Genomic DNA, 9,615 nt, shown 5'->3' with positions numbered 1-9,615 from the left:
CCATTTCCCCGAGGCTATCCCACTGTATTATATGTAAACCAAAAATAATTGCACAGCGCGAAAAGACCTAGTTTAGCGTTACAGTATTACGCAGGGCATGTAGGTAGCGGTGGTCTAGTAAAAGATGACAACACGGGCAATGGTTAACTATTCATTCTTTTCATTGCTTAATTTAATCTCTTCCTACTCAACAAGACTGTGTGATTCCTGTGGTTTCAAGCCTTACGGAGCCTTACGTATTAGGAAAGAGTTTGTCCTACCCCTACCCCCTAAAATGGGATGAGAGCATTGCGTGACGAACAAATAAGGAACCGCTGCAAGCAAGGATTCAAGCAGCAATAGATCAAAAGATGATCAAACGTAATATTTTGGTGTAGTGCAAAGCAAGCAATTATCTACAAATCACTCAGCCGTTTTTGACTTAGATGCAGTGGTGATCATACGTGTCGAAAGAGGGTCACAGATTCATGGTATTCGACCATTAATTAAATAAGTTGACAGTTGGCGATGTACATCGGACGTTGTGTAAACAAAAGCAAACTTTTGCTTTATGTGTGACGAATGGTGACAGAAACACCTCAAATGGGCTTTTGGACCTGCCTTTTACAGCAAATAAGGTTAGAACATTTCGAAATTATCAGCTCTGTGTCTATTTCAACTTAGTATAGCTCAAGACATGTGGCGCGTGCTAAAATATATGTCTAACCCGTAGACTGAAATTTGACGACGGATGGTCAAATATCTGCATTTTTAACGTACTTTGAAAAGCTCTCGCGTCGCTCACAATCATTTGCCCAAAGAAATTTTTGCAGGAATCTGTAGACCATCCTTCTGCGACTCAACCACCAGAAGCTTAATCCATTTGATGGTTTCGCACATGGTGAAAATCAATTATTTTTACGAAGTACTTTTAAGTGAATGAAATACATGTCTTCCAAATTTAATTATTCTGCACCCAAAAAGACAACGCAGCATTCCCTAAAATCAACCCAGTATACATTTAAACATTGCACAAAAATATTTGAGTGTTTTAAAGACGGAAGAATGATGTGGTTTTGCATGCGAGGCTCTCAAATTTGTTTAATAAAATGGTGCGTCAAATGACGATTTTAACCGATTTTGGTAATTTGTATATTTCTTTGAAATAAAAGGATATTTTGCCAAAAAAAAAAACTATCCAGTAGTTTTTCTCATGCCCTAGCCTATCTACCATAGGAATATGAGCGAAATGGAATTTTCGACCCTTGCCGCGAAATTAAGAATTTGTCTGATTTTTACAGGCAGGCACTCTTAACTGACTAAGCTGAAGGTCAGTGGTAAACAGCAACAACAAAAACAACTTTATTCACTCATATGGTCTGCTTATAGCATAGTTTATGTTCAAGGACATTAAAGAGCATTATAATAGCCCGGGCTACACCCTTATATATGTCACGTAGGTATGGTTTCACCTTGTAATTGAGCCATTTTGGTCTGAGATAGGTTAGAGCTCGAGTTTCTGATGTCCAGTTTTTTCTTGAACAGGGAGGCGATCAATTTGGCATAATGATGAACCCGGTGGCTCTTTGTCATGGTTACCATCAACAGTATCAGAGTGGTTTTCAATCGAGCGACTTAAATCCGAAGCAAACGTTATTACTCTGGTCAGCTACAATAGGCGCCATCAGGCAATCCAATGAACCAATCAAAACTCTTAAATACACGTAGCTGACGCAAAGCGAGGGAAAACGTGTGCGAGCGAGTAGTGATTGGTTTTGGTTGATGAAAAAGTGTTATGCTTATTGATATAATGATTATTATTTTTGCACGTCTCTTATTGTGTTAGTTTACGTCAGACGTTTCTATTGTTTTCCAATCCTCACAGCGCGCAATGCATCGTGGTCAAAACTTGGTCTTCAGATAATCGTGGAGGGTACCAGAAGAACAAAACGACATTTCGCTCTCGTCAATCTTCTGCCTGCTCAAATATTCATGAGAGCTGATAATAATTTTTCGATCCTTTGGCAAGCAGATGATGTCAAAACCCACGCGCTCTCGGATCCTTTGAGCGCGCGCTGATGAGAATAGTGAAGATCTATAAAGCTGAAAAAAACTCTTTTGCAGATACACTTTACTCAGTCCATTAATTTTTCTTTGATGCGGCTTTTGATTGTGCTTGGATGAATTTAAGAACTATGGGCACGTTTGTGGACTCCTCAGACAGGAACTTTAAATGTAAACACTGCCAAAGTGATGACAATTCAATTAATTCTAAATTTTCGCTTTCAGTCGGTGCACTTGAGCTGTACTCAGTTCTTTTTGAAATAAATATTTTTGACCATTTTTTTCCTTACTTTGAAAACAGGCAGTCAAAACAATACTCCGGAGACCCAGCTATAACTTTTATTTTAACCACACCTGTTTTAAGTCACTTAACACGTTTTGTCTAACTGTCGATGTGCAAAATAAATATGCGGAACACCTTTTTTAATTTTCCTTTTAAAATAAAATTATCATACGGTACCCGCGAAAATGTCTCCTTCAGCCACATTCAAGCGAAGAATAAAGACTTTCATCTTAATTCTTGGAACCTTCTTGCCATTTTCGCATGGATATTCCGGTAAATATTTCAAGATTTTAGTACATGTATGTGCACTCTTCCTCTTCTGTTTCCACCGTTTTAATCACCGTTTAGTCTGTCAGACGTCTTTTGTACTACTTCACTCTTAGACATTCCTCGTTTGCAAACAGCATTCGCATTCAAGCTTTCTATGATGGTTGTTCCTAGCTAATGGTTTTTGCAATTGTTCGCAGCGCGTGTTTTTCTGGCCCCCAGAAACGTTGCGTGAGGCTGATACTGAATGGCAAACTGTTCAATATTCAATTAAGTTATTTCGTTACAAACTTTGTTGCTTTCCTTTAGACCAAAATTCTTGTATCAATGAAGCTCCGTCTTACACTGTTAAACTTGCTATTTGTCTTTGTATGCCATTATTATTTTTTTTTCAACTTAAATATTTTAGTACGTAAAGGATAGAAGATGAAAGTTAATTCGAGAAGTTTGCTCATCATATAGACGAAAAATACAAGAAACTTTAGAAACCTAAAGTTTCTTGTATTTTTCGTCTGAGAATTATGCCTTCTCTCCCGCGCACCGTCTTTGTTTTTGTTTTTCACGTGTGTTTTAATGCTAATTCCGACCTGCGGCGTAAAAATTAACAATTCTTCGAAAGAGCTGAATTTTTTTGTCTTGATACAAACAACAAAAAAATATCACCATTTTATGGCCCATTAGCAAATTTAATTTTAAGTTAGCCATTAAGATCTTAGATCTTTCATAGCGGTAGCCGTTTTGCCACATCAAATTTTAACGCCTCTTTCGATTGCGTCGTTTAGTTTAAGCTGCTTCAGTTTTCCAAGCCCGTTTTGATCTCGAGGGCTTCTGAAGGATATAGAACAAGTAAATAAATTTTATCCAAAGTGTGAATGGCCTCATCCAGGAATTTTAAACGACCACGCACTCCCGTTATCTACATTCTTTCTGCTTTCTTTGGAATCATCTCTTCGCGATGTTATGGATGTTCTGGTAAGAAACGTTGCCCTCATTTTCGTTTTGTTTCCTAATTTTGTTTTATCGTTTTGCGCTTTTTTTTTTTTTGGCCTAAAATTCGGCGAATTAAGGTTATTAATTTAGGGATGTCGATTCGGTCGATTTAAGAATAAAGTTAAATAGGGCTATTCTGGAGTCATGAGTTTCATAAGGTGATTTTTATAATTTTTTATAGTTATTTTCATATAAGGTCATTTGCCCCCATGCTGATATTGATCCAATTTTTCTTCACAACTCTATCAGCTTTCTCTTTTACATTCACAGCACTCGAAACTACTAGTACAAAATTAAAACTTCCTGCATTTTTGATCGCGGACCGCTTAATAAATAATTATGATTTTCTTCCTCTTCGAAAGCAAGGTATAATTTTTTTTTTTATTATTGTTATTAGTTTTTTTTTTTCTTTTCTTTTCATTAGCTGGATCTTTAATATCAGAAGAGTACGGAATTAGTTGCTATTCGGTAACTGTGTAGCCGTATGGAGAGTTTTCTTTCGTTGTGCGAACTTGAGTTCATCTTGGCTTTCCGGCCCAGTCTAAGAATTTCAACTCTTCCTGTTTAGAAATTTGGAATAACGCCTAAAACAATAAAAGGGAGTTTCGCTAGCTTTGTAAACCAGAGACTTGATAAGAAGAGAACCTGGACGGAATTTGGTTGAACGACCCATCGAAATATTGGAGTTAACAGAAAGATACCAGCTACATATGCAAATAAACTCTAACATCGCAAATGATAACAATGCCCTTTGACATAATTTCTTGCCTTTAGCTAGGTAGGTTATTTTAGAATCAATATTTCTATGAATTCAAATTATAAATGCATTAGATCCTACTGCACTCATTCAGAGACTATTTTCTATAATACAAACGGACATTTTTGAGCAATAAACTCCTTGCTCCATAGCATTTTTTTATTTCTCTAAACTACTCCGAGATTTTTTTCCTTAGGTGGCTGTTACGTCTAAACTAATTTCTGTTTTCATTCGAGGTGAAAGCGCCCAAAAATATGCAAAATGCTCAGAAATATGAATACTAAAAGCCGAGTATTAATAAGAGGAGTCTAAACATGTACAGGCAAGATGAATACAAATGACTTTTACAATTCCCGTCTCTAAGTTGACAGCTACATGTTTGCTTTCTACAGATGATGAATGTCGCATGATCATATTTAAGGAACCAATAGCAAACAGAGAAATGAGGGGCCACGTGATCAAAATGGAAGAGGTACCTAATCAGGGGAGCTGCCGGGTGTTGTGTTTTATTGAGCCCAACTGTGTGTCCATAAATTTTGGGCCTTGGCGGAAAGGAAAATACAAATGTGAGTTGAATAACGCCACTGAAGAGAGCAAACCTGTCCCCGTGCTGCATAAGAAGGTGGATTACATCTATCTCGGTATCGAGGTAAAAAGTTTGACTGTTGAGTTTCAGTCAGTGTTCAGTTCAGCTGTCTAATAGCTGTATCCGTTTGTGAGACATTGACAGTGCTTTTTTTCTTCGCATGTAAATTTTTCGTTTATGTTTGGTTTGTCGGCCAACCAAAATTCAGTGTTTGGTCAAACACTCGAGACAGTGTTTGATCACATTTCCAAACACCTCAAACACACCCCAAACACCGCTGCGTGTCGTAATATTAACTACATATATCTGCTCGGTGTTTCAGTAAATGTGGTCAAACACGGTCTTTTCTTCTTTGATATAACACTTCACGATGTGACAGGACAGACATATAATAAGCCGGCGTCAGTTTGTTAAGTGTAAATCGGAAAGAGCATATGTGGACTAATGATTTTTCAATATTTTTTATACTCCGTTATTTTTTTTTAACCAGAATCCCTGCAGCCGCAGCCCATGTTTTAACAATGGAACTTTTCAAGTAGGCTATACAGCAAAAGACTTCCGTTGTAAATGTTTACCAGGATTCACTGGGGAACTCTGCAAAGGTAAAAGTGAAATCTTAACAAAGGAAACATGTAGTAATCCTTCTGGTACAGCTAGAGCATGTATACTTCGAGTTGGAGACGGCGAGAATAAATGGTACGGAAAATTTCACCAAGATTCTTTGGAATCGAATCGAACTGAATTGGGCCTTCAATGTGGGCTTGATTTGGGCCTTTGTTTCTCTTGTATTTCGTAGTAGTGCTTACAGCTTGTAACTTCAAAAGTACGAAAAGCTTTTAAATAAAAACTTGAATGCTGCATCTAAAACCCTCCTTAAAAGACCTTAAAAAGTGTTACGCGTAGTTTACAGAAAGTAACGCTAGGATAACGCCAAAAAAAAAACAACAACAACAACAACAACAACAAAAATCACGCCTAAATGAGCTGTACTATAGTCAGCAAAAATATGGCTTAACCCTTTCACGATCAAATGGTTGACAAAAAAAATGCCGTTTTTAACCCTAAATCAGGTTTTTGGCTGCCATGACGCTAAATGGGCCTTGCTGGGTATTGCTGAAAAACCTATTTTTTGCCAAACAGATAGATTTCCCCAAGATTAGTACAAAAATGTAGAATATTTTAATTTGGTGGATGCGCATAACCCATTTTTTTTTTTTTTTTCTTTTTGCGATTTCCCTTTCCGAATGTTTTTATTGATCTTTTCCTTTCATTTTTCTCGGCCCTTTCACTCTCGCTACTTTTCACGTTTCATATTCTTTCCAGCTGCCGTAAAAATTTCGGTGTTAATTATGGGCAAAGCCTGGAAATGGGACCTTGATCAAGTATAGGTATAATGGGCCATTTTACCACCATTTTTGCACCAAAACTGATAACTGTTTTTTAATTTGCTACGTCAGAATGCCGTCAATATCCAAAACCGACTGTTGTGCGAATAGATCCTAGCTCTACTACCTGCTTAATAAGAATATCTGGTGACATTTAAATTGTTGACGACACATGTTGTACAAAGAGCACAACTATTATATGACTCCTTGGGCGTCAAAGGGTTAAGGTTACCGTAGACCTTCGCGGGTGTCCTTAGCCAAAAAAATATTACCGCGCTGTCTTAAAGACAACCACTACAAATTATATATCAATGCAAAGGTTATAGAATGCTCTATCATGAATAGCATCAATCATCAAAACCGTGTGGGGGATTTGCGTTTTTCAAAATTGATCTCCTGCAATGGCCCGCTTCGTCGTAAAACGTGTCGCTGTATTTTTGGACATCAAACTTGACAGGAATTTTCCAAAACAACCAATAGGAATATCGACAAACCCTCACACGGTTTTGATGATTGATGCCTCGTGAATGATATAATGCAGTAGCTTTGTTGATGCGGTCGAGTTTGATACCCGATAAATTCGCTCAATGGAACGTCGGTCGTTTCGCGCTTTTAGGTCGCGCTCGCCTTATGATTAAAAAAAATTGAGTCAAAACAATTTTTATCGAATAGAGCATTCTATAACCTTTGCATTGATACATAATTTGTAGTGGTTGTCTTTAAGACAGCGCGGTAATATTTTTTTTCGCTAAGGACACCCGCGCAGGTTTACGCTAACCTTAACACGGCTTTCAAAGTACTGTTGCCCTGAAATATCTAGAATATCTAGATCCAAGGCAAAATATTTCTGGAGAAAATTTTTGCTGGAGGATCAAAATTTATGTATCTTAAAATTTTTAATTTCAGGGAATATTTTGTCACTTATGATCTGTCAACATGTGTCATCTATGGTCGTGTGACTTGGCTTGTCTAAGGATATTGTCTAGGCCATCCCTTGCATTTACTACTAAAGCCTCGAATCATTTGACAAAAACAAAACAAAACCATACTACTACTAACTATGACAAAAGAAAACAAAACATCAACAACAACAACAACAACAAAACAAGGACGGTTGTATCAGGATTTTCCAAAATTAACAAAAAAAGACGCTGTCATCTGATTCGTTCTTCTTGTTATATATTCACAGCTTGCAACCTCGACTTCGAGCGTGGGATTGATGGCTGGAAAAGGACTGGTACAGTGTTTAATAACCAACCAACGTTTGGTGACAACCCTACTTCCCGCAATAGAGGACAGCCATCCAATCACCAGGGGGACTGGTGGATAGGGGGAAACGAGAACAGGCCTTCTAAAGAGGCAAAGGCGGGGGCCGAACAAGGAGACGGACCCATAGGAACTCTTACAACCCCGAGCTTTCGTATTATCGGTAGAAAGATCTCGTTTCTCATCGGTGGAGGCTGTGACGTGACTGTCATTCGGGCAGAGTTACTGGTCGACAACGCGGTGAGAAGTAAATCGATCTCTCCAGCCTCTCTCGAACGTTTCCAAGATTTCATGAGAGGTTATTGGTGCTAATGAGTAGAATAGAGATTATAGGGTGTGGTAGCTACGCAAGTAATTGGATTCGTGTACTCAAGGATTGTGAACGGTCATCAAAATTAAATTAGATTAATTTAATTAAATCAAGTGCAATTCAAATTACTTCTTTTCTTTGTGATCTGAGAATTCTTGTCTGTTTGTATTTAAGGTCGTCAGAAATAAGACTGGTTACTGCACGGAGACGATGCGCCGTAAAAGCTGGGACGTCCAAGACTTGATTGGTAAACTCGCTCGAGTCAGGCTCGTTGATGCCAGCTCTGGCCGGTGGGGTCACATTAACTTTGATGATCTCAAAGGCGACATTATTTGTGACAAGGATTAAGGATTGGATGTGATATTGTACTAAGTGAGCAATGTTTAGAAGAACTGAGTTGTTCTGCCAAGACATAATCTCCTAGTTTCAAGGCTTTAACCATTGCAATGACAGCGCTACGTAAACCGCTTTACTCTATAACAAAGAAAAATAACTAAAACTGTAAATTAGTAAGCGTTAAATACCTTGCAGCAATAAACCGGTGATAACAAATAACAAGCTGGGCTCACATTTGATTTGTTTCTTCCGTACCTCTTAGTTTTACTTTCTTCCCTTATTTGAAGACAAGGCGTTGTTGCGCAATAGCTTCGATTTCAAACTTGTTTAGCCTTGGGAGGGGGAAACAGTCTTGAAGTGCCCGTGGTGATTTCGATCTGTCTTTGTTTGAACAGCAATCAAGCTTTGAACAATAACTATCTAACTTCTCGCGCGCTGATTGGCTCATTTTTATCATCAATAAGAGTACAGAGGGATAAAAGTTTAATTTATGTAAGCTTTTAAGTTCCGTTTTCAGCTGTCAAACCGTCAACTTTTTAACCAATGAGATTTTATGGACTTTTTTAAGAAGCCAATCAAAAAGCGAAAAAAGCTATTGACAATGGTCGCGTCATTTTGAATAAAATTTCGCTTATCTTTGTTTACAGCAAGTTTACGGCGTCTTTTTCCCCTCATTTATTCCCGGCATTTGACCAGTTTGGGGTCTTGTTATTGTAAAAAAAAATTGACTTGCGTCATGCGTCTGCCCTCTTATTGATGATAAATTTCGTCATAACAACGTCAAAGTTTACTGCAGAACCACTGGCCTGCGGCTCGTGGTTCCACAGCCACTTTGACAACGTTATGACACAATTTATCATCACCAAGAGAACAGACGTATAAAAACTGACGTCAATTTGTTAACTAGTCGTGAAACATTGTGACCTTTCCTGAAACTTAATAAGGAATATTGTGGTGCGCTTAGATTTTGACTTCGTGACTTGACGTTTCTATGACAAACATATTTGCACTTGCATTTATTTAGGTGAGAGTAAACTAAAAGTTTAAGGTCGGTTAAAATACTGGTTAAGGTGGTTGTCAATAGTTTCCAGCTCTTTTTATCACTTCTACTTTGATAGACCAATACTACTACTCTTTGTTCAATGATGTTGCAATGGCATCACACAAATGCCCAACCATTGGTTAACAAGTTGTGCTCATCCTTTTTATATAACACTTTAACATTTCAACAACACAACCTCTCAAAAACATTCTTAATTTTAGCTTTAAGTGCTTATAACCCAAAAACGAGCTCAATGATCCTCATTTTTAATCATGGAATTGGGATAAGCATGATAAGATGAAACATTTTAAAAAGTTTCAAAAATTCTTTGGAGAGGGTTCAGAGCCACC

General features: G+C 37.8%; 1 protein-coding gene across 2 annotated transcripts; it reads left to right on the top strand.

Annotated features, from left to right (window-relative positions):
* Nucleotides 1–2,379: 2,379 nt before the first annotated feature.
* On the top strand, nt 2,380–8,445 carry LOC110051370 (uncharacterized). 2 transcript variants are annotated; one of them, XM_089283695.1, is made up of 5 exons: nt 2,380–2,599; nt 4,733–4,989; nt 5,417–5,528; nt 7,501–7,817; nt 8,062–8,445. In XM_089283695.1, the coding sequence occupies exons 1-5, from the start codon at nt 2,512–2,514 to the stop codon at nt 8,233–8,235; spliced, it is 948 nt and encodes a 315-aa protein (XP_089139821.1). In that variant the 5' UTR covers nt 2,380–2,511; the 3' UTR covers nt 8,236–8,445. The 2 variants fall into 2 exon arrangements, with proteins under 2 accessions (XP_089139821.1, XP_089139820.1); XM_089283694.1 differs by lacking the exon at nt 2,380–2,599 and adding an exon at nt 3,304–3,565.
* Nucleotides 8,446–9,615: the final 1,170 nt, after the last annotated feature.

The sequence above is a fragment of the Orbicella faveolata genome, unplaced genomic scaffold (assembly GCF_042242905.1).
Source record: "Orbicella faveolata isolate gen_17 unplaced genomic scaffold, um_ofav_v1 contig_12, whole genome shotgun sequence".
Taxonomy (NCBI): Eukaryota; Metazoa; Cnidaria; class Anthozoa; order Scleractinia; family Merulinidae; genus Orbicella; species Orbicella faveolata.
This window is presented reverse-complemented; position numbering and strand designations above follow the sequence as displayed.

Excerpts from the sequence above, each read along its gene's own strand:
- LOC110051370 (XM_089283694.1), top strand. The coding sequence starts at position 3,466 with ATGGCCTCATCCAGGAATTTTAAACGACCACGCACTCCCGTTATCTAC. Across the intron at positions 4,990-5,416 it reads ACATCTATCTCGGTATCGAG|AATCCCTGCAGCCGCAGCCC; the intron begins GTAAAAAGTTTG and ends TTTTTTAACCAG. Across the intron at positions 5,529-7,500 it reads CACTGGGGAACTCTGCAAAG|CTTGCAACCTCGACTTCGAG; the intron begins GTAAAAGTGAAA and ends ATATATTCACAG.